The sequence below is a fragment of the Hyla sarda genome, chromosome 8, assembly GCF_029499605.1.
Source record: "Hyla sarda isolate aHylSar1 chromosome 8, aHylSar1.hap1, whole genome shotgun sequence".
NCBI lineage: Eukaryota > Metazoa > Chordata > Amphibia > Anura > Hylidae > Hyla > Hyla sarda.
In genome coordinates this window covers 64,250,086-64,277,202 of record NC_079196.1, presented here as the reverse complement: position 1 = coordinate 64,277,202, position 27,117 = coordinate 64,250,086, and the positions used below count along the sequence as shown (strand labels likewise).

Sequence of the window (27,117 nt, the reverse complement as noted above, 5' to 3'; positions counted from 1 at the left end):
ACGAACTGGATTCGGATTTCAAAATTTGTTTTAAATATCCCGGACAGATACATTTTCAAGGAAACTTGATCCCAATATTCCTTGACTACTCATAGGACACATAGCCTTAACCATTAGGCTGAAACAATAAGACCAGATGGACACACTCATCCAGCTGATACGACTTCACACCTTGTATTGTGGTCAGCTGAGTGTATATTGTTTTCACTGAACAACACTTTGTTTACCTTGTCAACCTAGCAACAACTAAGCACGTTACCTTATAGTGAAAAGACATAAGTGATATATAAAACCATTCCTGTCCAATATTTAGCAATACATGGCTGTGTGTACAATGCAAGACAGTGATTTTATTTGTATTATCTTTCTTTTTAGATGGATCCTGTGCAAAAAGCAGTCATAAACCATACGTTTGGTGTTTCCATTCCACCAAAGAAAAAACAAGTCATTTCTTGCAATGTCTGCCAGCTTCGTTTTAATTCCGATGTAAGTATATGCAGTATTCTAATGGGCAAAGAACAGGCTATTGATTAATTTAACATAATATTGTACCTCAACATTTCCATATTTACGAATAAGATTTGTCATTGTGGCATGTTCCTCTGGATGCCATATGTACGGAAGCTTTCTCCCCTAGAAACATTGTTTTCCAAAGCAGAACATTGCTGAGCGTCACTCTATAGGCAATGAATGGAGCACTGACTGTGCCGGCACGGCCCACTACTTCTATTGCAGGGAACATTTCTCCTCCATTCCGATGATTAGTGAGGTCTCCACAGATCACCTAGTTATCCCCTATCCCATGGATAGGGGATAACTTTAAATTGTGGGAATACCTCTTAAGACCTACCATCATGTGGTAAAGGTGAAAATTAATTAGATCATCTAACATCTATAAGGAACCCCGCTACCAATTTATTAGAAACCAGTGAATTAGCGAATAAAATAGATCATCAATAAACCAATAGCCAATCCTGTTTGATAGACTATGCTGTAAATACTACTTAGCTATTGAGGACTTTGCAGTTGTGATCAATATTTTGCATTTGTATTTTTGAAGTAAAACTTTGGAATTTTAAGTATAATTCAAGCAAGCAGTTTACTGAACTTTTCCATCTCCTAATGTGGTACAACAATCTGTTCTCAATAGAGGAACAGAAGCTTTACTGTTATTATTTACAACACGTGTTACAATCTAATAATTGTTGCAAATAAAACAATATAAGTTTTATTAGTAGTCAACAATTAGATTGGATTTGGGGATCCTGTTATCTTCATAGAAGCCTTCTTCCTGCCTGTGTTGCCTCACACAGGACCACACCTGTCTAAAAATATTCCAACTTTTGGTCAGATTTTACTCTTAGGGGCTATATCTCTTGCTGTCAGTTCTCTGCATCTCATTGGTTATGTGTTATGTTTTAACTCTGTCCAGCAGGCACTATTACTACAGGATTGAAGAGTCATAGATTGGGTCTCTCTCACCAATGGGGCAGTCTTTAGCTTAAAACCGAAACCTTCAACCTCTTGATATGCATTCTTATGGCTTTTTAGGATCCAGATGTTAGCCTCCTACCACAGCAATGTACTTGTTCCCATCAGGGTAGACACATATCTCAGCCCAAAACAATCCCTGGGTTTGAACACTGTACTGTCTACTCAACAATGATATCCAGACTGGGCAAATGATTTCTACAGCTAACTATAAATGCTGACAATACACTTCAGCCATACGGCATCAGTGGCAGCCTACATAATAAATGCCGACCACATAATAAAGGTCGACCACAACCCTATGAGCCTCAGACCATTAAATGTAATTTGTTAGATCACCATTCACCATACTGCTCTCTACTTCTGAGGATCCCCTCACCCACTTTACAGGGATGTCCTACGTTGTGCCTCACAGACCTCATCATCACACTCCCCAACCTCTATTCTACCTCCTCACCACAACATTGCATGTTTTCCACTGCTTTCCAGCAGAAGGACCAGCTTTCTACCCTGTTATCTATAACACAGACCCACAGTAGTCAGGTCCAATACACTATTTAACATACCATGTCCCTTTAAATTGTGGCAACCCCCTTAGTTATAAATAACCCTACCTCCCAGCAAGGTAGTGCAGTGTATCCATGCAGTCCATAGGCTGCAAAAAGCAATATACTGTTTTCTTTACAAAGGAGAATAAATAGTTCCATTATATTTATATTTATGTGTAAATAAGACTTAATAAAAAAGACTCTGTACATCCATCTCCAGCAATGGCTCTTTATACCATTCTGTGTAAAAATGTATATAGGATATATCTAGGATATAGTTCAGCTTTACTATGGGAACTTTAATAACTTAGATAAGCATTTTTATAATATATAGTATTATAAAAATGCTTATAATATATGGTATTATATTTTGTATAGTATTATTAAAATTCTTTATCGATGGTAGAAATTAGGGATGAGCAAATCGAAACTGACAAATCCAAATTCGTTACGAATTTCAGGAAAGATTTGCAACGAATATCGCGGTGATTTGATCGTGCAAATCACTCCATTAAACCCCATTTAGTGCGGTCCAGGCTACAGGGCATCTAAAATGGCGGATCCACATGTGAGGACATGGGGCAAGGAACTGCGGGAAGGCGAGTAGGCAGGATGACCCTTAATCACATGCAGCATGCAGCCTATCAGCAGCCAGCCACCCCTGTGATGTCACAGCCCTATATAATCGGCAGCCATCTTGCGGCCAGTCACTTCAGCCTTTTATTGCAGAGAGAGGGACAGACAGCAGTGTGTGTTGCACAGAAAAGCATTTTTACAGCAGCGATTCACCTCCCAGTCACATCAGCGTTCTATTGCAGAGAGGGACAGAGAGCAGTGTGTTGCACAGAAAAGCTTTTTTACAGCAGCGATTCCCCTCAAGCCCAAATTCAGCCTAGAAGCACTGATAGGGAAGGAAATGAGTACACAGCGACTGTGTGCTGCCGCACTGGTGTGTACAACAACTAAAAAGCTTATAGTAGCCAGCCAGTTAGGGTGAGCAGAGCACTAAAAGCATATTGTCCTCTATAAAGTGTATCCTGTGCGTACATCTAAGTGGTGTTTTAAGCGTATTGGAGCGCATTGTCCTCCCCTCATAAGTGCATACCACATACGTACATCTAAGGGGTGTACCATTTTGTTCCTGTTAAAGTCTTCAGGGCCTAGATACTGTGAAAGGCCAGCCAAAAGTACACACCTGCTTGTGTTGTAGACAAATACTGTTTAAGGCATAGTGGAGCGCATTGTCCTCCCCTCATATACGCACTAAGTATGTCAGGCAGAGGAGTTCCAGGACGTGCACAGAGGAGTGGCAGAGGCCTAAATTCATCAGGCAGATTTTGCAGCATACTAGGGGAAAGCTCCCGATATCAGCCAACGGTCGTGTCTCGACTAGCAACCCATCTGCCATCATCGATTGGTTAACACTGTCATCCACTTCATCACAAGTGACATCTGACACCCCCAGTCAACAGTCGGTGGGTTTCTCAGACACAACCCTCAGTTGGCATGGTATCTTATGCTGTGGGTTCAGCTCCCCTATTTAGTGAGGACAATCTACTAGAGGACAGTCAGCAGTTACTGCCCAGCCAAGAAGTGGAGGAGACATCCACCGCTTTCTCTGCTAGGCGGGCAAGTAGTGATGAGCAGAGTGGCGTGGGAGGTGGTGTTGCGAGCGTTCAGGCTCCTGAAGCAGACACTTTTGAGGAACCTGAGGAGGACATCAGTGATGTGCAGACACAACTCGATGATGAGGAAGCCGATCGCACTTGGGAGCCGGGTCTAGAAAGGGCTTCATCATCATCAGGAGAAGAGGTTTGCAGGTTGCCCGTGAGGCAGCAGCTGAGCAAGCAAGGTGGTAGCATGGTTGACAGTCAGCATGGTGGCAGAAGTGAAAAGTCTGGAACCAAACTTGCCCGGGGTAGACCACCTACTTCGCGGCAGCCTACCTTCCCGGGAGGTAGTGGAACAGGGGTTCCTTGAATCAGAAGCAGTAGCTTTCAATCACTGTGGGCTGTTGGTTGGAAAATTAGCTACTCTGCGGTGTGGCAATTTTTCATCAAGCATCCGGAGGATGTTAACCTGACCACATGCAAGATGTGTCGGCAGAAGGTAAAGCGTGGCCGTAGTCCCAATGTTGGCATCACAGCCCTGCATCAGCATATGCAGCGTCACCATAAAGCACCCTGGGTGAACCGTGGCTCCGATGTCGTGGTCCAGCCTACTGCATCACCCAGTGGCACGCTGCTCCCTGTTTCAGCCAGCCAAGGCTCCACCACCTCAACCAAAGGAAGCTGTGTGTTATACCCATCTTCTGTCGCTCCAGATGCTCCTGCTCCTCCTACTTTTAGTCAATCGTTCCGCCAGCAATCCATGGGTGAAGCCATGTCCAAGAGACAACAGTATGCACCCACTCATCCAACGGCGCAAAAGTTGAATGTGCTCCTGTCCAAGTTGCTGGTGCTGCAGTCCCTCCCTTTTCAAGTGGTGGACTCTGCTCCTTTCAGAGAACTGATGGCTTTTGCTGAGCTGAGGTGGAGAGTCCCAAGCCGTCATTTCTTTGCGAAGAAGGCAGTACTAGCCCTGCACAATTTTGTGGAACAGAAGGTGGGCCAGTCTTTGAGCCTGTCTGTGTATACCAAAGTGCACAGCAGTGCCGACGTGTGGTATTGTAACTACGGTCAGGGACAATACATGTTCTTTATGGCCCACTGTGTGAATAAGGTTCCTGCACAGCCACAACAGCAACTTGGACAGGTCACGCCGCATCAGCCTCCATGCTCTCAGGCCGTTGGTCCTTTGACAATGTGCGACTTATCCTCCTCATCCTCCACCGTGCCCTCAGCCTCCACTGCACGGACAAGTCTCAGTGCCCCTCCAGCATACCATGTGTGCAGGGCCCGGCGGTGTCACACTGTTATTTGCATGGTTTGAACGGAGTCACACAGGGGATGAACTGCTAAAAGTAATTCATCAAGAAATCAAATCATGGCTTACTCCACGAAAACTGGAAATGGGAACCATGGTTACCAACTACGGGAAGAACATCTTGTCTGTGCTGCGACAAGGAAGCCTGAGACATGCGCCCTGCATGGCACACATGTTCAATCTGGTTGTCAAGCGGTTCCTGAAGTGTTTCCCCATCTGCAAGACATCCTAACAATGGGAAGGAAACTTTGCATGCACTTCAGCCACTCGTACACCACAAAGCAAACCCTCCTTGAGCTGCAGCATCAGAACGGCATCCCCCCAACATAGTCTGATTTGCGACGTTTCAACACGTTGGAATTCCACCCTCTGTCTGTTGGACCGACTATATGAACAAAGAAAAGCCATCACCGATTTCTTGATGATCGAAACGGATAGGGGGACTCCCCTGGGTAACTTCAATATCAACCAGTGGCAGCTCATACGTGACACCTGCCGTTTGCTCAGGCCCTTTGAGGAAGCCATATTATTAGTCAGTCGCCAGGATGAACAATGTAATTCCACTGCTTCATCTACTACAACACATGTTGGAAACAATGGCTTGTAAGGGCAATGGAGACATGGTGCCTACATCTCACGGCCACATGAGCCCTGTGGGGGCTGAACTGGAGGAGGGGCACAGTGGAGCACAGTTTAGGTTTCGTGAGATGGGCGGTTTTTCTAGTCATCTGACAGGAGAACAGGAGCAGCTAGAGGGTTATGAGGAAGGCGAGACAGAGGACCAAGACCCACCGTGGCAGTATTTAGTGGAGATAGAGGCAGGGAGTCCCTCCGAGTCACTTGCGCAAATGGCACGATGCATGCTCACTTGCTTGCGTAGTGACCACCGAATTGTCACCATTCTGCAGCAGGATGACTTCTGGCTCTCTACCTTATTGGACCCTCACTACCGGCACAAAATGGGGGCCTTTTTTACACCCCACTTACACCCACTGAGAGGGAGGATAAATTGATGTATTACAGAGACATCCTACGTAGTCAGTTGGCCTATGCTCATCTGCACCATCGTCCATCCTCTCGCAGGTCTGACTTTGGGGGCCCTCTGCGCTCACCTTCCACTGCCATGGCTGCTGGGGAGGGGTGGGGTGGCAGGAGCAGCCTGAGTCTACAGTCGCTGATGAGTAGCTTTCTTCACCCGCATAGTGAAGCATCTCATCAGCAGCAGGTAGACCTGGAGTAGGACCTGAACCAGCAGGTGGTGGCATACTTTGACATGGCCATGCCAGCACACCTTCAAGATCCGCTGGACTTCTGGGCAGCTAAACTTGATTTGTGGCCACAACTAGCAGAGTTTGCCTGGAAAAGCTGTCCTGTTCGGACAGTAGTGTGCCATCAGAGTGGAGTATTTAGTGCGGCAGGGGCCATAGTAACCCCAAGGAGAACTTGTCTGTCCACGAAAAATGTGGAGAGACTGTCCTTTGTGAAGATGAATCAGGCATGGAACAGCCAGGATTTCCACCCACCAATGCCTGATGCATCAGAGTAGATTGACCATGGTGCCACACAAACACTTTGCAAATATGGATTGCGCTAAACATATTTAAGGCAATGCTTCCCAGTTACAGACATTCCTCCCCATCAGACCACAAGTAAGCATTGAGGATATGCATTAAACAAACTTAACTTTTAATAATATTCTGGATATATATTAGGATAATCAAACAAAAGAAAAGGTGTGCAAAAAACACTATGTACCATCTACACCACCAAGTATTGATGTGATGCAAAGACCTCTAAAAGGTGGAAGGGAACAATGTATGGTCCATTGTAACCGGTAGGGATAAAAACTTCCCCTGTAAGGCCCTACTCTCGCATTATTAATTCCCTTCTTGGTAAGTGTTACTCACCCTAAAAAGGGCGGCCCCACACAGGAACCTCTCCTTATTTCCCTCTACAAACACTGCCATTTCCCAGGGATTTTAGGTGGAAATTGAGAGAGTCTCACTTGCCAAGAAGGGAATTAATAGGGTGAGAGTAGGGCCTTACAGGGGAAGTTTTACCCCCACCTGCTACAATGGACAATACGTTTTTCCCTTCTACCTTTTCAAGAAAAGTGTTACTCGTCTTAAAAAGGGCAGCTCCACACAGGAACCAATCCCTATTTCCACCTAAAAACCCTGGGAAATGGCAGTGTTTGTAGGTGGAAATAGGGAGAGGTTCCTGTGTGGAGCTGCCCTTTTTAGGGAGAGTAACACTTGCCAAGAAGGGAATTAATAATGCAAGAGTAGGGCCTTACAGGGGAAGTTTTTACCCCCACCGGTTACAATGAACCATACATTGTTCCCTTCCACCTTAGATATCCTTAGATATCCCAGCACATGTTGGGGGCATGACTTGAGGAATAGCACAAAGCAGAGAACTAAAAAAGTACAGAATTGTTATTCTGTATTATTTTTCAATTTTGAAAACTAAAGCAAAAGTTACATAGAAAGCAGAATTCCAACAACTTTTCAATGGTCTTACGCATACATACACATACACACACACATACTCACACACACTTACTTGTACCCTTAGATGCCAAATAAAACCCTGTTTGAACATGGAGTTTACAAGCGTGCTCAATCCATTGGGTATGAGTAAAGATATCAGTGGACTTCCAGGCTGTGTTTATAATTTAGCATGCATGGAATAGTAAGCTGAAAAAGATTATTTTAGGCAAAAGTAATATGGACACTACTGTTTGCTTATCCCCTTAAGGACTGAGGGTTTTTCAGTTTAAGTCCGGGCATGACTGGGAATTTAGAAACCTGAACTGAAAGCATAGTAGTGAATAGAGATGAACTCTCAAACATTGCCACTTTCCACTTGAACCTGGAAATGTTGGGGCTGAGCTTTAGTCTCAGATGGTATCTGTGAGTACAGCTCAGCTCAGCAAGGAAGGAGTTAATTAGCTCAGCAGCTCAGCAGCACTTGTTAACTCCTTGGGGGAAAGGGGTGGGGGGTATACATTATGCAGACATCTATATGGCTGTATAAATTATACTCCGAAGAGAATGATACTTACCAGTGAGGTGATCTTAGCCTGTAATTGAAGATTTTCCTACCCTTGGTGACGGAAAATATCGATTTTATTAAAGACAGAGACACGAACATTATGCATATCTTCTTTACTATTAATTCACAGCAGCATAGAAATGGTTAATAACAGGTATAAAGAAAAAAGTTTAACAATATGCAAATTAGGTATATGTATTATCCAATTAACAGCCAGCACAGGTGATATAAGGCCAGTACAGGTGAGATACTTTCTCTTCTTTGATGCAAGGATAAACAATAAAACAAAATAAACAATCTCAAAAGAATATACTGGAACATAGAAGTCTGGAGACATGAAGAATCTCAATATAGAAAGAGTCCAACAAATAAAGGTGAGTTGAACAGTTAGTAAACAGTCATGTCGTAATAGTCCAAGAAATCATCTTGCTAGAAGAAAACAATTCCAACAATTGATAGTATAAATTTTATGGATGAGGACAACATAGTAACGAAATTCTCAACAAATTAATCTTGAAGTATAGATTTAAGCTAAAAAAAACAACAAATAAAACAGTATAATAAAGGGTAGGGATTATGTTTGTCTCCTGTCTTTAATAAAATCAATATTTTCTGTCACCAAGGGTAGGAAAATCTTCAATTTTATATAAATACAGGAGACTTCACATTATGTTCAAAGCTAAATAACAATAATTAATTAAAGCATTAATAAAATATATAATAATAATAATAATGACATTGATAGTTAAACAATAGACATTGAAACATGAGGTTCAGGTCTGAAATAAAAAGTTTTGAAAGTGGATTCTGAAGACCAATTAACAGCCTTCATGATATCCAAGAGAGAAGCTTGACGTGTTTTTGTGGACATAGCTCCTCTACTAGAGTGAACCCCAAATATAGAAGTGTCAATGCCGGCTAAGGACATGGTTTGTTTCACCCACCTAGCTAGGGTAGATGAAGAGACCAGATGGTAAGGTTTACAATAAGATATAATTGATTAAAGGAGGGATTTTGTAAAGAATGTGTCTTATGTTCATAAGTTTTGAGACAGCAAACTACAGAGAGGTGTTCCTAGAAAGGAAAGGCTGGATAAAAGACAGATTGTATATTAGTTTTTGTTCTTCTATGAATAGAAAAAAGAACTCCATTGGGAATGAATTATCTCCTTGAAATATCTAGAGCTCTAACATCCGAAACTCTTTTTATGGATATAAGACATAATAAGACCGTTGGTTTTTGGAGTTTTAATGAGAGAAAATCATTATCTTCCCAAGATTCAAAGAGATTAAGTAATAAAAGGACATCCCAAGTGTATTGATGTCTAAATCTAATGCCCTTTAGTAATTTGCAAATTAAAGGATATTTACCTATTGGCATAGCATGAATGGGAGCATGGTAAAAGGAGATAGCAGATCGATAAAAATTAATAGGTCTATATGCTTTGCCCATATCAAAGGAAGCCGATAAAAAATTTAGAACATGGGTTATAGGTGCATGTATGGGATCCTGATCCCGTTGTGAGCACCAATCAGACCAAAGTTTCCAGGTAAGCAGATCTGGTACCTGTTGCCCAAGTGTCTACGAGAATGTCTCTAGTTGATTGAGAAAGGTTTGAATACGGTTCTGTTGACCTGAAATGAACAAAGCTACTAGAGTCAGTAAATTGGAAGAAACAAGAGGATGAGGATTCCCGAGGGGATCCTGAAGGATTAAAGAATGTGACGGTAATATTTGAGGGAAATCTATTAACATTCCCAAAATTTGAGGAAACCACAATTATGTCAGCCATAATGGTGTTATCAACACCATCACTGACCTCTGGGATTTGGCAAGGAGAATTCCTTGGAATCAATGTGAAGGGAGGAAATGCGTAAAGGACTTCCGAAGGCCATAGCTGGAAAAGGGCGTCTAAACCCTCCGCTTCCGGATCCAGACGCCAACTGTAAAATCAGGGAGTTTGCTAGTTCAAGCATGATGCGAAAAGATCCAAAAAGAGAGGACCCCAAAAAGAGAGGACCCCATAGAGAATTGATGCGCTGGAGTCTATCAAGAAGCGGGAAGATCTATATCTAAGATAAGAGCCTGAAGTGTTCAGGAAATGGATAGAGATCATAAATAAAATAGGTAAAATATGGGGAACGTATATTGGAATATATAGAATATAGAAGAAGGTAGGATATTAAGAAAAGTATATAGGAATGAAATATATAAGAGTGAAATATATATAATATATGGAAAATAATCATATCTGGGAAAAAACTATGAGAGTACTTATCTTCAAGCTGCAGCAGCAAAGAAGAAGATGTATCTAACCTGTACTGGCCTTATATCACCTGTGCTGGCTGTTGATTGGATAATACATATACCTACTTTGCATATTGTTAAACTTTTTTCTTTATACCAGTTATTAACCATTTCTATGCTGCTGTGAATTAGTAGTAACGAAGATACGTATAATGTGAAGTCTACTGTATTTATATAAAATTACATATGCATCCTCCAAAATGGAAGGGTAAATTTAAAGAGAAGTGGTAAATCTATTTAGTGTTAGAGTCGCATCTTATGGGATCACCTTAACGTGGAGGATGGGCACACACAACTTGATCAAATCCACAAAAAGTACCATTAAATATGGCTGTTATGCAATTCAAAATAATCCCAATGTTTACATATGCCTGGGCCCTAGCTGTCCTGCTGTGAGTTTTGTTTATATATACTTTTGCATTCTAGCCCCTACAGTGGGCGCCCAGTACATTTATTTCATTATTGTCTAGATGCGCTCGTCATTTGTGAGCAAGTCGGACATCTTCACAGACAAGAGCTTTGGACTTATACACTATTATATGTTGTCATAGATTTATCTTAAAGAAAGGATGGAAGTTTGAATTCTGAAATGGATTTATTTAAGGTTAAACAGATTTTCTTCACAGTTGGTTTCCAATACGTGTCTAGGTGACATTTCTACACTTCCATTCGCCGTATTGTGAATAATATGTTCTTCTTTGACATTTTCTTATTCATTTACATCTATAAAAATTTGAAAACTGCAGTTATGCTAATCATTTTAATGAGGATGGTCTCTAATGGAAATATCCCCAGGACTATACTAGGCAGAACCTATTGAATGGACAAACAAATACAAAATGAATAAACAGTAGGACTACTCAAAGCATTAGTCTAACAATGCTGATGTGATGTTTTATGAGGGTGAGGAGACATAGAGGCGTAACTTGTAGCTTGTGGGTCCTGATGGAAAATCTTCAATAGGGCCCCATGTGCCAATTATAATACTGATCTCTTATGGAGCAGATGTCCTGCCTTATCTGGTGACTGGCTAAGCAGGCAATCATTGCCAAGAAAAGTTTATGTCGAAAGGTGGAGGCTGGTACACTCAGTGTCAATTTCGGGCCTGAAGAAAAGCCTTGTAGGGCGTGAAACGGCGTCGTCGCTCCGGATGGTGATCCTTGTGTCTTCTGCCCTGCCATAATATCCGCTTGTAAAGCCATCTAAGTCCATTATTATGGAATAAAGAATACAGCATTACAGCAGAGGTGAATGATCCGCGTCTTCTTTCTACATATACTGTTACGCTCAGTGGTAATAGACGGGCCCAGTTCTGGCTTGCAGTTGTCAGACCCCATGTAATCAGACACTTATCTTCTTTCCTTATATGTACATTTATTGTTATGGCTGATCAGTATATGTACATATATGGTAATGGCATGATGAAAGGTGCTACTCTACTTACTATGCAGGTATGGATCCTAGGGAGATGACATTATTTACTCCATCCACTTGTCCTGAACCCATTATAATTTACAATATAGCTTTAGTTCAATCATATTTTCCAAACTAACTGGAATCTAAAAGTTTTCTGATTACCATTGTTACTATAAGACAGAACTGAACAGAAGTTTGGATAAACATTTCCCTGTGGGCACCACTGCCCTGGTTATCAATCATCTCCTGGGAGGTGAGGTCTCCCTGCGCCTTAACATCGGAGGACTTCATTGACCTATAAATATTTAAAAACTTTATTTAGTATCCTCATTTGATACATTTCGAAAATGGCTTTCACTGTCAATTATGCTACATTACAATGTTAAATAATGCAGCAGATGCTAAAGGAAATATGGGTTCTCTTTCCTGAAGAAAGAAAAAAAGAAAAACGGCATCTCTCTTTTTCCTGAGGAAGAGAAGCTGACTCGGAGGAAGGAAATTGGCTGTCTTCCACAATGTGTCATCCTGAATGAATCACCTCACAAGTTTGCAGTCATTATAAGTTTGAAGCACTAAATTATTTATCAGTATTGTAGAGAAGGCAATAACTCCAGTTCATCCAATGACCCTATATAACGCATGCATTACATTTACATAAAGCCCTCAGTCTATGTCATATATAAGAGATTTCGGAGGCCACTTTATGTTCCTGTGAATGAAAGATGGAGACACACTGAAGCCAATTACAAAAATGTTCCCTCTAGACTCTGAGCTGAGACGTCTCCATGGCTCTGAAAGGGAATCTAGGGATTTGTGTGTAAGTAAAATTGTAAATGTGTTATAACAGATAAATATGCCGCTTCTGAATAGTATCTGCTGGGGGATGTGCGTAATTGAATGCTGTTGATTTTTTAGATGTGGCGAGTGTAAAACATTTAAGGATTTATTTTTTTTCAAAGCTTTATTATTGCAAATAGGCTGTAGCGGTGGTTATCAGAGTTTACAATAAGGAGAAGCTAACCTATCACTGGCACTGTGGTGTCATCTTGAGAAAACATTTTGGAGTTACCAGTTTTGGGTTTTATCTTTTATCCCAAAAATTCCCCAATCAGATTAAACATGCCTGTTTTATTTTATGCATAAAGAGGCATACACCTCTTACAATACATTTGATGCCTCTCACGCAAGCCTACTGTGACTTATAGGCAAACACCATTGGATAGCACTTATGGTAGAAAAGCAGAACGCACCTTTCTTGGAACTGATGGTGGCTGCCAAACCTTTAAAATTGCAACTTTATTTTTTTAGCCAAGTGTCAAGGAGGCAAGGCTGAGGTTTTCAAGTGCCACAACCCTCTTTATTTTCATGATAGGAGGGGTCCCTGACATGTCATCACTTAAAGAGATGGAGATACGGTGGTCCCTCAACATACGATGGTAATCCATTCCAAATGGACCATCGTTTGTTAAAACCATCGTATGTTGAGAGATCCGTGCAATGTAAAGTATAGGACAGTGGTCTACAACCTGCGGACCTCCAGATGTTGCAAAACTATAACACCCAGCATGACCGGACAGCCAACGTAAACAGCTATCCGGTGGCAGTTGAAGCAGTCTGCGCTGCCGGATAGCCGTTTATGCGATGGCCCCGACATACAAAAGCATCATATGTTGATGCTGCCTTCAACATGCAATGGCCTCTGAGAGGCCATCATAAGTTGAAATGATTGTATGTCGGGGCCATCGTAGATCGGGGGGGTCATTGTATCAATTTACAAAAAAACTACTGCACTTGAGTGTATTGGGGCATTGGTATAAGTATCAGTTTAATAGGATCTATACACAATACTCAGTGGGCATCTTACAGTTGCCCTGGAAACTATACCACCTACCATGTAGTGGTGGCTTTTCATGCCTGACCTGAGGATCTGGCGGGAGAGTAACACTGCACTTTAATAATAGTTCTTGTGTGACAGGCAAATGGCTTATTTGTATTCCAGGGTGGGGAGCGATTATAAATACCATAGTCTTTAAGCCCTTCAGTAAATTATTTTTCACAGATAAACAGCAGGATAGCTAGAGTTTCCATTTGTCAAAAATTCTATATTTGTCCAATAAATATGAGAATTTCTATTGATTGTTTGGTTTGGAGTAGTGAGTTAGATAGGAGGTAATTAAAAGCAAAAAAAGAGAAATCTCTGGAGCTTGTGGAAGGTAATTCTGTATTCGGAGACAGGAATGACAGAATGATAAACAGTTCTGATCCTGTAGGCTTCCATTACCTGCTTTCTTATAATGAGCCAAATGCTGGATGATTTCACATCTCGTTGACCTTTTAATTGACAATCATCCATGTTTCCACTCAATATTGCTTGCCATAATAAGTATAGCAAAATAAGCATTTTCTAAATGTATTACTGCAAAATAAATCCCAAATCTTCACAGATGTAAATTGTGTTTCTTGAAACCCCATATAATTGTCCGTGTGTCACTTACTGATCTGGTTCTCTGTAGGCAATTACAAAACTCAAAGAGAGATGCTGGGTGACCAGTGACAACATTGTCTTAGATATTATTATCTTATATTGCTTTTGTTTTAGTTTTTTTTTTTTTTACAGATTTTTTAGTCAAAGACAGAAATTGATTTAAAAAAAAGGAAAAGTATAAGACTGATCCTTGTATCCTTTGGATCTATTCCTGTATTCCTGAATCCATCCCAAGGCCTGTGTTAGGCTGGTATGACATGGGCAGACTGCTGTCTAAAGTGAGCTCTGACCAGGTAGATTGTTACTTGTTTATTTAGCCTTTTAACCCCTTAAAGGGGTACTCCGGTGAAAACCTTTTTTCTTTTAAATCAACTGGTGGCAGAAAGTTAAACATACTTGTAAATTACTTCTATTAAAAAATCTTAATCCTTCCAGTACTTATTAGCTGCTGAATGCTACAGAGGAAATTCCTTTCTTTTTGGAACACTGATGACATCACGAGCACAGTGCTCTCTGCTGACATCTCTGTCCATTTTAGCAACCATGCATAGCAGATGTATGCTAAGGGCAGCATGGTGGCTCAGTGGTTAGCACTGCTGTCTTGCAGTGCTGGGGACTTGGGTTCAAATCCCACAAAGGACAACAATAAATAAAGTGTTATTATTATTATAATAAAGTCAGCAGAGAGAACTGTGGTCGGGATGTCATCAGAGAGCATTCCAAAAAGAAAAGAATTTCCTCTGTAGTATTCAGCAGCTAATAAGTACAGGAAGGATTAAGATTTTTTTAATAGAAGTAATTTACAAATATGTGTAACTTTCTGCCACCAGTTGATTTAAAAGAAAAAAAGGTTTTCACCGGAGTATCCCTTTAAGGACTCAGGGTTTTTCCATTTTTGCACTTTAGATTTTTCCTCCTTACATTTAAAAAAGCATAATTCTTAAAATTTTGCACCTAAAAATCCATATGATGGCTTATTTTTTGTGCCACCAATTCTACTTTGTAATGACATTGTCATTTTACATTTTACAATGTCATTTTACCCAAAAGTCTACGGCGAAACAGAAAAAAATCATTGTGCGACAAAATTGAAGAAATTTTTTGGGGGGGCTTCCGTTTTAACGCAGTACATTTTTAGGTAAAAATTACACCTTCTCTTTATTCTTTAGGTCCATACAATTAGAAATGATCCCCTACTTATATAGGTTTAATTTTGCCGTACTTCTGAAAAAAATCAAAACTACATGCTCGAAAATTTATATGTTTAAAATTGTCATCTTCTGACCCCTATTTTTCCGCTTATGGGGCGGTATGAGGGCTTATTTTTTGCGCTGTGATCTGAAGTTTTTAGTAGTACCATTTTTGTATTTATCGAACTTTTCGATCACTTTGTTATTAATTTCTTCATGATATAAAAAGTTACCAAAAATACGCTATTTTGGACCTTGGAATTTTTTTGCGTGTACGCCATTGACTGTGCGGTTTAATTAACGATATATTTTCATAATTCGTACATTTCCGCGCACGGTGATACCACATATGTTTATTTTTATTTGCACAGTTTTTTTTTTTATATGGGAAAAGGGGGGTGATTCAAACTTTTATTAGGGAAGGGGTTAAATGATCTTTATTATTTTTTTTTTCACTTTATTTTGCAGTGTTATCTCATAGGATAACATTGATCAACGATTCTGCCACTTGACTGCTCATGCCTGGATCTCAGGCACTGAGCAGTCATTCGGCGATCAGTGACGCAGGAGGCAAGGTAAGGACCCTCCTTGTGTCTATTATTTTTCGGGAAGCCGCGATTTTGCCGCGGCAGTCCCGAACAGCCCACTAAGCTAACGGGCAGTACTTTACTTTCACTTTAAACATGGCGATCAACTTTGAATACCGCGTCTAAAGGGTTAATAGCGCACAGCACGAGGATTCTATAACAGGTTGAAATCATGCGTTTGGCTGATCACTAGGTCTAATATACAGGTCGATTACCCTAATGTAGAAGGGACCCAATATGGGTTTGTGGTACGGGGTGTGAGATGCAGGGCAGATGAATTTCCCTATACAGATGGCATTAACCCCTTGTATTCGTGATGCCAGGGCGTAGTTTATCCTCAATACCACCCAAAGGTATACCACTAGATCCTGGGCTAGGCATGGGGGGGGGGGGCAATAATGACTCCGAAGCCAAGTTACGGATAACTGTAGCTTTACTGAGGGTAGACAGATGGTAAAGTCTATACAGTTCAGCCAGGGCCCAAGGAGGTGACCAGTGACGCAGAGACCTTAAGGGCTTGCTGGGACTTGTAGTAGATGGGGTCAATTTAATGTGGGCCATGTTGACTTGACAAATGAGGACTATGACTGACTTGACTTGACTGATGACTGACAATACTGAGACTGTGGTTACTTGTAGCTGCTTGTGGCTGCAGACTGGACTTGAAGCCTCCTATGACTCTGGACTCTCTCTAGGACTCGACTTGACCTCAGCAAAGACTTGTAAGGAAAGAGAGAGCTAGCTCCACCCAGGGCTTATATAGGGGAGACTAGCAGGGAGCCCATAGGTCACCCTGGGGAGCACCTGGTCACTGGTGCCTTCTGGGTAACAATCACATGACAAGTCACATGGTGAACAGTCTTAAAGTGACAACGCTTTCTGAACACATTACATGGTATAATACATTAGAAACATATTTACATGGGGGACATCTGCAAGGGGGCCCAGGGGACAATGTAGGGAGGCTGGGAGCAAGGGTACGGGTTAACACCTCCCATACTGGGCCACTACAGGTGAATTTCTGAATCTGTATTATGACTGAAAATGTTAGCCCGACCACAATAACTTGAACTGAAAACATTGAGGATTACTTTTTTGTATTATTATATCACCATGACTCACTCTTCTATTTTTCATGGAGATTGAATACCCCTTTATAGCTTAAAATAGTCAGGTCTTAAAGGGGTACTCTAGTGGAAAACATTTTTTTTAAATCAACTAGTGCCAGAAAGTTAAACAGATTTGTAATTTACTTCTCTTTAAAAATCTGAATCCTTCCAGTACTTATCAGCTTAGATGTACTACAGAGGAAGTTCTTTTCTCTTTGAATTTCTTTTCTGTCTGACCACAGTGCTCTTCTGACACCTCTATCCATGTCAAGAAATTTCCAGAGCAGGAGAGGTTTGCTATGGGGATTTGCTCCTGCTCTGGACAGTTCCTGAGACAGACAGAGGTGTCAGCAGAGAGCACTGTGGTCAGACAGAAAGGAAATTCAAAAAGAAATTCCTACTGGAAGTACTGGAAGTATTAAGATTTTTAAATAGAAGTAATTTACAAATCTGTTTAAAGGGGTACTCTGGCGCTGTGACATCTTATCCCCTATCCAACGCTCCATCCCCATGATCGCCAGTAATCAGACCCGGAGCTAACACGCTCCGGGCACTGATTCCAACGGGGTGCTGCGTGCAAGATCACGGTGGTCCCCAGCGGCGGGACCCCCGCGATCAGGCATCTCCCATTCCTTTGGATAGGGGAGAAGATGTCTTAGCGCCGGAGTACCCCTTTAACTTTGTGACACCAGTAGAAATGTTTTTTTCCACCAGAGTACCCCTTTAAGGAGTTAAACATCAACTTGGTAAAAGTAGTCTATTTTATTTATCAATGAAATAAAGAACATAGCAGCATAAAATCTGTTTCATTGACTATGGAGCAGTTTGTGCCTGTAAATGCTGTAACTGTGAAAGAGCCAGCCACTAAAATATCTGAGTTAAAGGAGAACTCTGGAGAGAAAAAAAATGTTTAAAATCAACTCGCGCCAGAAAGTTATACAGATTTGTAAATGACTTGTTCATAAGAATCTTAATCCTTTCCGTACTTACCAGCTTCTGTATGCTTCAGAGGAAGTTGTGTATTTCTTTTCAGTCTGACCACAGTGCTCTCTGCTGACACTTCTGTCTGTGTCAGGAACTTCCAGAGAATGAGCAAATCACTATAGCAAACCTCTCCTGCTCTGGACAGTTCCTGACACAGACAGAGAAGGCAGCAGAGAGCACTGTGGTCAGACTGGGATATGGCAATACACAACAGTGTTTTTGGGGCAACCCAACAGTTTCCTGGTGTGTTTCTTGGAGAAAGAAGGATCTTACCTGAAGGATAACAGCATGCCGATTCTGGTTGAGGTGTCCTATAGAGGCTAATCACTCTAGTCTAGCTAATCACCCCTTTACGTGCACATGTATAAAACATTTGTAGACAATATAATTGTACTATACAGACAAATAATTGGCGCTGAAATACAATTTACAAAAAAAATTCAAAACCTTGTATAAAAAGGCTGCACCCCTTCTTTACAGGAGTTAGGAAGGCAGGAGGCACTTTAAGTTAATGTACCACCTAGATTTTCTTTTCCTGACTAGATCCAAGTACTGAAACATGTTATTTTATTTTTTTTTTCTATTTTCTATGATGGGGGCTGCCATCTTATGAACTATAAAGAGATGGAAGAGCACTCCATAGTGTAAGATCACCAATGTAAAAGTTCAAACTTTTGTAGTGAGGAACTTTTACCAGAGGCGGTTGTGTGTACCCATTCCTGGCTCATATCGCAACTTAAGATATGAGCTAGGAATGGGTTAATATTATCCTGTATATAAGATCCCTCCTTATCCTGTTTGTCGTGCCTGAGGAAGCCACACAAGCGCGGTGAAACATGTGGCATTTGTTTTAATAAATCCCTCTTTATTCACCGGACGTGTCCTATCCTGGTCAGCGCAGATATCCACCCACCGCTCTGTGGAAGTCTTTACTTGTCGTATCTTATGAACTATAGGCAACAATAGACAGGACCTGTCCCATTCACATGAATTGGAGAGATAATTCAGAGGTCAATCTACAGGGAGAGGTGCTGATTTCTGCTGTGAATGGTAGTGGATCCAATGTTATCTCTTAGCTTGGAGCAATGTACTGCAAAAATTAAAGCCCAAAAAATTATGCAATTGCATTTTTTTCATTTCTGAGTAGAATATATGGTCCAATATATGGTACCATTGAAAACATATAACTTATTCCACTTAAGGCAAACTCTTAAAAAAATGTTATGCAGATAAGTTAAAGGGATTATCCACCATAAGGTGATTTTAGTACATACTTGCCAGACAGTAATGGACATGCTTAGGAAGGATATGCACTTGTCTTGGGGCTAATTGGCTATGTTATGAGATTACCATAATACTGTGGCTAGCTTTTTGGGAACTGGTATTTCCTGTTGGAGTTCGTTCTCTTAAACTACAAGTCTCTTAATACCTTGTGTGTAAGTGTGAGGTCACATTTCTGCCTCCCACACATCACCCACCTCACCTGTTGAAACACACCTGTGCTGGCCTCAATGCAATAGACCAGTGGCCTCCCACACATCACCCACCTCACCCGTTGAAACACACCTGTGCTGGCCTCAATGCAATAGACCAGTGATTTCTGACCAGGGTGCCTCCAGCTGTTGCAAATTCTTGCAGAATGATCTCTCACCCAGCGATCGCTCCACCCATTAACCCCTTAAGGACCCAGCCATTTTACACCTCAGGACCCGGCCATTTTTTGCAATTCTGACCACTGTCACTTTAAACATTAATAACTCTGGGATGCTTTTAGTTATCATTCTGATTCCGAGATTGTTTTTTCGTGACATATTCTACTTTAACATAGTGGTAAAATTTTGTGGTAACTTGCATCCTTTCTTGGTGAAAAATCCCAACATTTTATGAAAAATTTGAAAATTTTGCATTTTTTTAACTTTGAAGCTCTCTGCTTGTAAGGAAATGGATATTCCAAATATTTTTTTTTTTTATTCACATATACAATATGTCTATTTTATGTTTGCATCATAAAATTTACGTGTTTTTACTTTTGGAAGTCACCAGAGGGCTTCAAAGTTCAGCAGCAATTTTCCAATTTTTCACAAAATTTCCAAACTCACAATTTTTCATGGACCAGTTCAGGTTTGAAGTGGATTTGAAGGGTCTTCATATTAGAAATACCCCACAAAAGACCCCATTATAAAAACTGCACCCCCCAGAGTATTCAAAATGACATTCAGTCAGCGTTTTAACCCTTTAGGTGTTTCACAGGAATAACAGCAAAGTGAAGGAGAAAATTCACAATCTCCATTTTTTACACTCGCATGTTCTTGTAGACCCAATTTTTGAATTTTTACAAGGGGAAAAAGGAGAAAATGTATACTTATATTTGTAGCCCAATTTCTCTCGAGTAAGCATATACCTCATATGTCTATGTAAAGTGTTCGGCGGGCGCAGTAGAGGGCTCAGAAGCGAAGGAGCGACAAGGGGATTTTGGAGAGTACGTTTTTTTGAAATGGTTTTTGGGAGGCATGTTGCATTTAGGAAGCCCCTATGGTGCCAGAACAGCAAAAATCCCCCACATGGCATACCATTTTGGAAACTAGACCCCTTGAGGTACGTAACAAGGAATAAAGTGAGCCTTAATACCCCACAGGGGTTTCACGACTTTTGCATATGTAAAAAAATAAAAATAAAATTTCACTAAAATGTGTGTTTCCCCCCAAATTTCACATTTTTGCAAGGGTTAATAGCAGAAAATACCCCCCAAACATTGTAACCCCATCTCTTCTGAGTATGAAGGTATCCCATAAGTTGACCTGAGGTGTACTATGAGTGAACTACAATGCTCAGAAGAGAAGGAGTCATATTTGGCTTTTTGAGAGCAAATTTTGCTCGGGGGCATGTCGCATTTAGGAAGCCCCTATGGTGCCAGGACAGCAAAAAAAAAAACACATGGCATACCATTTTGGAAACTAGACCCCTTGTGGAACGTAACAAGAAATAAAGTGAGCCTTAATACCCCACAGGGGTTTTACGACTTTTGCATACGTAAAAAAAAAATAAAAAAAATCACTAAAATGTGTGTTTCCCCCCAAATTTCACATTTTTACAAGGGTTAATAGCAGAAAATACCCCCCAAAATTTGTAACCACATCTCTTCTGAGTATGGAGGTACCCCATAAGTTGACCTGAAGTGCACTACGGGCGAACTACAATGCTCAGAAGAGAAGGAGTCATATTTGGCTTTTTGAGAGCAAATTTTGCTCGGGGGGCATGTCGCATTTAGGAAGCCCATATGGTGCCAGGACAGCAAAATAACCCCCACATGGCATACCATTTTGGAAACTAGACCCCTTGAGGAACGTAACAAGGCATAAAATGAGCATTTACCCCCCACTGGTGTCTGTCAAATCTTTGGAACAGTGGGCTGTACAACATTTTTAATTTGCACAGCCCACTGTTCCAAAGATCTGTCAGACACCAGTGGGGTGTAAATTCTCACTGGACCCCTCATTACATTCCGTGAGGGGTGTAGTTTCCGAAATGGGGTCACATGTGGGGTTTTGTTTTTTTTGCGTTTGTCAAAACCGCTGTAACAATCAGCCACCCCTGTGCAAATCACCTCAAATGTACATGGTGCACTCTCCCTTCTGGGCCTTGTTGTGCGCCCCCAGAGCACTTTACGCCCACATATGGGGTATCTCCGTAGTCGGGAGAAATTGTGTTACAAATTTTGTGGGGCTTTTTTCCCGTTTACCTCTTGTCAAAATGAAAAGTATAGGGCAACACCAGCATGTTAGTGTAAAAAGTTTATTTTTTTTACACTAACATGCTAGTGTAGACCCCAACTTCACCTTTTCATAAGGGGTGAAAGGAGAAAAAGACCCCCAAGATTTGTAAGGCAATTTCTCCCGAGTACGGCGATACCCCATATGTGGCCCTAAACTGTTGCCCTGAAATACGACAGGGCTCCAAAGTGAGAGCGCCATGCGCATTTGAGGCCTGAATTAGGGATTTGCATAGGGGTGGACATAGGGGTATTCTACGCCAGTAATTCCCAAACAGGGTGCCTCCAGCTGTTGTAAAACTCCCAGCATGCTTGGACATTCAACGGCTGTCTGGCAATACTGGGAGTTGTTGTTTTGCAACAGCTGGAGGCTCCATTTTGGAAAGAGTGGCGTACCAGACGTTTTTCATTTTTATTGGGGAGGGGAGGGGGGCTGTGTAGGGGTATGTGTATATGTAGTGTTTTTTACTTTTTATTTTATTTTGTGTTAGTGTAGTGTAGTGTTTTTAGGGTACAGTCACACGGGCGGGGGGATTACAGCGAGTTTGAGCTGCCGCGCAAAATTTGCTGCATCGCAAACTTGCAGCCCGATACTCACTGTAAGCCGCCTGCCCATGTGAGTGTACCCTGTACATTCACGGGGGGGACCTCCAGCTGTTGCAAAACTACAACTCCCAGCATGCCTGAGAATGTTTGGGAGTTGTGGTTTTGCAACAGCTGGAGGCACACGGGTTGGGAAACACTGAGTTAGGAAACAATGTTTCCCAACCAGTGTGCCTCCAGCTGTTGCAAAACCACAACTCCCAAACATTCTCAGGCATGCTGGGAGTAGTAGTTCGGCAACATCTTTAGAGCCAGATGTTGCCGAACTACAACTCCCAGCATGCTTGGAGTTGTAGTTTTGCAACATCTGGAGGACTACAGTTTGCAGACCACTAATACAGTGGTTCCCAATCTGTGCCCTTCCAGATGTTGCAAAACTAGAACCCCCAGTATGCCAAAACTGTCCAGGCATGCTGGGAGTTGTAGTTCTGCAACATCTGAAGGGCCAGATGTTACAGAACTACAACTCCCAGCATGCCTGGACAGTAAGGGCATGCTGAGGATGTGTAGTTTTGCAACATCTGGAAGGGCACAGTGGTCTCCAAACTGTGTACCTCCAGATGTTGCAAAACTGCAACTCCCAGCATGCCCAGACGCCAAGGGCTGTCTGGGCATGCTGGGAGTTGTAGTTTACAGGGTCCTATTACAGCAATGCATGTCGCTTTACGGCGATGTGCATTGCTGTAAAGGGCCCGACCGCGGCTGAAGATCTACTCACCTGTCGCCGCCGCCGCCATCTTCCTCGCCGGGATCCGGGTCTTCAGGGACGAGGTAAGTACCGGGGCCGGTCCCCAGCACTCCCCCGTCCCCCGCCGCGTCCTCCGGTCTTCCTCCCGTCCTCTCCGGACTTACAGGGGCCGGGCAGGACGGGAGGAAGTAACCGCCCCCCCTCCTGCGATTGGTCGGTTAACTAACCGACAGATCGCAGGGGATCGGAGGAGGTGGCAGGTTTGCCACCTCGCTCCGATACTTCAGCATGGTCCTGGCTGTCTGTGACAACTGGGATCATGCGAAATTACCGGGCGGTCGGGTCCCAGAGACCCGATCAGCCCGGTATCGCCGCAGATCGCAAGGGCGATTTCCCTTGCGATTTGCGGCGATCGCCGACATGGGGGGCCTACATGGCCCCCCTCGGCGTTTGCCCTGGATGCCTGCTGAAGGATTTCAGCAGGCATCCAGTTCCGATCTCTGCCCGGCGAGCGGCAGAGACCGGAAAACGCCATGACGTATGCATACGTCATGGGTCCTTAAGACCCAGGGTGTGAAGACGTATGCATACGTCATGGGTCCTGAACAGGTTAAAGCAAAGGCAGGCTCCCTCTGAACACCTGACTAGTGATGTAATGTCTCAGCCTGCGCTGCAAGCTGGGAAAACCTAAGACAACAGAAATTACAGACAATATAGTACTATTGAAGTGTTTTACAGTTTATCTTTGTAGCAGTTCTGGAGGAAGTTTTTCTATTTTTTTGTTGTGTTGGGCTGTAGATTGCTTTCACTTAAGCTTGACTGCTATGTCTGCCTGTGATTGATCACGTCTCCTGCCTTTATATCTTTGCCCCTCCACTCATAAATCTTATAGACATGAGTAGGAAGGACCATTTTATCCTTTAACGTAAACTAATGATTTACTTCTCTTCCAAGCATTTTTGCTTATATGATTAGCCAGTGATTGAAATGCATTATTCACAAGGCTCCTTTTTCTGCATCCATTACTGTAATAAAAAGTAATCTCATTTCTGCATAGCCCAGTAAAGTACCTATATTGTAAATATTAATAGTACCAGCTGATCTCAGCTCTAGGACAATACATATATATATATATATATATATATATATATATATATATATATATACCGTATATATATATATATATATATATATATATATATATATATATATATGATATGTGTCTGATCGCATGGGGTCCAACTTTTTGGGACCCCTTGTGATTTCCAGAAAGTGGTCCCATCTTTTCCTGTGCATTCTCTATGACAGCATCAGAGACACCTGAGTACAGCGCTCATATATTTTAGGCACTACTATTGACTGTGCATGAAGCACGTTACGACACACCGCTCCATGCACAGGGAGAGATGGGACCCTTACATACTTACCCTCCCCCTGTCATCCCTCTGGGCATGCAGAATTACTCAGCTAATCTGTTGCTGAGGCGGGGTACCACTGCAAGCCTCTGAGGGGACATTTTTATGTGCTAACCCCAGCTCCATGATAATGGGATAATGGCAGGGGAGCTAGGTAAGTATCAGGTTTTTTTTCCTTTTTGAAACCGACCTGAGCACAATTGTAAAAAAAAAAATTAAAATAAAAAACTTACTTCCCAGAAAACCCTTCAAGATATAAGGCCTTGGCACAATATTCTGGGACATTTTAAGCTAAAATATAGTCAGTCTAACCTTAGACTACATAGTGTAAGAATACAGCAGATTTATGAAGCAGCCTGAGCCACTGTGATAAATGTGGTGCAATCTTAGATTGTCTATTCTAAGTTTACACTGTCCAAGAATGAAACTATTTTTAACACAGTAAACATGGGAAATTGCTGTCAGACTCTGCACTGAGCTATGTTAAATAAATAAAATAAATTAATACTGTATATATATATATATATATATATATATATATATATATATATACACACACATATATAAAATTCTATAGCCTCGGATGCCCTGATTTCACCTGCTGTTGCAACAGTTACTGGGTCTTTGCTGATCCTTCTTCTTGGTCCTATCTCACTTCACAAGAAATGCTCCTCACAAACACTGACAGCAGAAGGTGCCCAGCTGTGCAAAATGTAAAGGGGTTCTCTGGTGCTTGCACATTTTATCCCCTATCCAAAGGATAGGGGATAAGATGCCTGATCGCGGGGGTCCCGCCGCTGGGGACCCCCGGGATCTTGCACGCGGCACCCCGTTTGTAATCAGTCCCCGGAGAGTGTTCGCTCCGGGTCCGATTACCGGTGACGTGTGATGTCACGCCTCCGCCCCTCAATGCAAGCCTATGGGAGGGGGTGTGATAGCTGTCACGCCCCCTCCCGTAGGCTTGCATTGAGGGGCGGAGCGCGACATCAAATGGGGGCGGGGGCATGATGTCACACGCCTTGTGGTCGTTGGTAATCAGACCCAGAGAAACACGCTCCGGGGACTGATTACAAACGGGGTGCCGTGTGCAAGATCCCTGGGGTCCCCAGTGGCGGGACTCTTGCGATCAGGCATCTTATCCCCTATCCTTTGGATAGGGGATAACATGTGTAAGCACCGGAGAACCCCTTTAAAGACAATAGTCATTTAAAGGGAAACCTTCCCGACATTATTTTGTTAAATACTTGTTCCAATTACCTTTAAGAATTATTTTGAGCACTCACTCCCTCAATGTTTGGTCTAGACATCTGTCCTTCTCTATCTTCGGAAAACATTATTATGTTAACTCGTAAATGTTGGTCTTTTGATACCACCCAGCTCTACCAAACGAAATGTATTTAAAGGGGTATTCTGCCCCTCGACATCTTATCCCCTATCCAAAGGATAGGGGATTAGATATCTAATCCCAGGGGTCTTGCCGCTGGGGACCCCCACAATCTCCCTGCTGCACCCAGCGTTCATGTAGAGAGTTGGGTGCTGTGCCGGAGGCTCATGACATCACGACCACGCCCCTCAATGCAAGTCTATGGGAGGGGGCGGACATCACGTAGACTTGCATTGAGGGGGCGTGGCCGTGACATCACAAGCGGGCATGACCGTGATGTCACAAGCCTCTGCACCCCATCGCCAGTCATCTGGCACGGAGCAAAGTTCACTCTGTTCACCTGATGTCTGGGGTACCGCAGCCAAGATCACAGGGGTCCTCAGCGGCAGGACACCGGTGATCAGACATCTTATCCTCTATCCTTTGTATAGGGGATAAGATGTCTAGGGACGGAGTACCCCTTTAAATTGTATTAAAAATTTTTTCTTTAGAATCATAAGGGAGATCTGGGTGTGGTATGCATAATAGAGAGCCTAAAATATAGCTGTATAATGGAAGTTTGAAACCAGCCTAGTGATTGAATGATGACACAAATATATCAGTAGAAGAGAAGCAATTCTCAAACTTACTCAATGTCCACCTGGCAGAATTTTGGAGTGGAAAATCCGCAGCAGCAGACTCCCATTGATTTCAATGGGATTCTGCTGCATTGTGCACAAAGCAGAATTTCCGCCGCAAATCCTTATTCCTGTGTCCGTAAAAACATTGAACCTGTTCAATATTTCTGCAGATTTCACTCGGAAATGCACTGCCGTCTATAAAGATGGCACATTTACGAGCATTCCTAATACCATTTAAACAAGTAAATGTGTGAAAGCCCTGCCCGTGTCTGCACATTTTAAGCCGTGTGAATCATACATAGCCTTTTATCTGTGAATGTTAAAGTGGAGGGTTTTTTCTGTGACATTGCTGTGTACAGTAACTAAACCTTCACATCTACTTCTCTATTGTTCGCTGCCACCAGCTCATTCTCACCGCCTGTTCTCACATCTAGGAGTTGAGCTAGAAGATTAAGTGGTAAATGTTATCTGTACACCACTATACTAGCTGCTATAAAGAACTGAGAGGGAGAATTTCTTCTAGGTAGTAAAACTCTAAT

At 42.2% G+C, this 27,117-nt stretch overlaps 1 protein-coding gene across 6 annotated transcripts in view; it reads left to right on the top strand.

Moving 5' to 3' along the window:
* ZNF385B (zinc finger protein 385B) overlaps positions 1-27,117 on the top strand; it is a 628,650-nt gene that overhangs the window by 512,668 nt on the left and 88,865 nt on the right. For 5 of the 6 annotated variants that reach the window (XM_056536591.1, XM_056536592.1, XM_056536593.1 and 2 more), the window contains one exon: positions 376-486. The exons of the other annotated variant lie outside the window; for it this stretch is intronic. In XM_056536591.1, the coding sequence (XP_056392566.1) occupies positions 376-486 (111 nt within the window). The remainder of the gene's footprint in view (positions 1-375; positions 487-27,117) is intronic. 6 annotated transcript variants of the gene reach the window in all.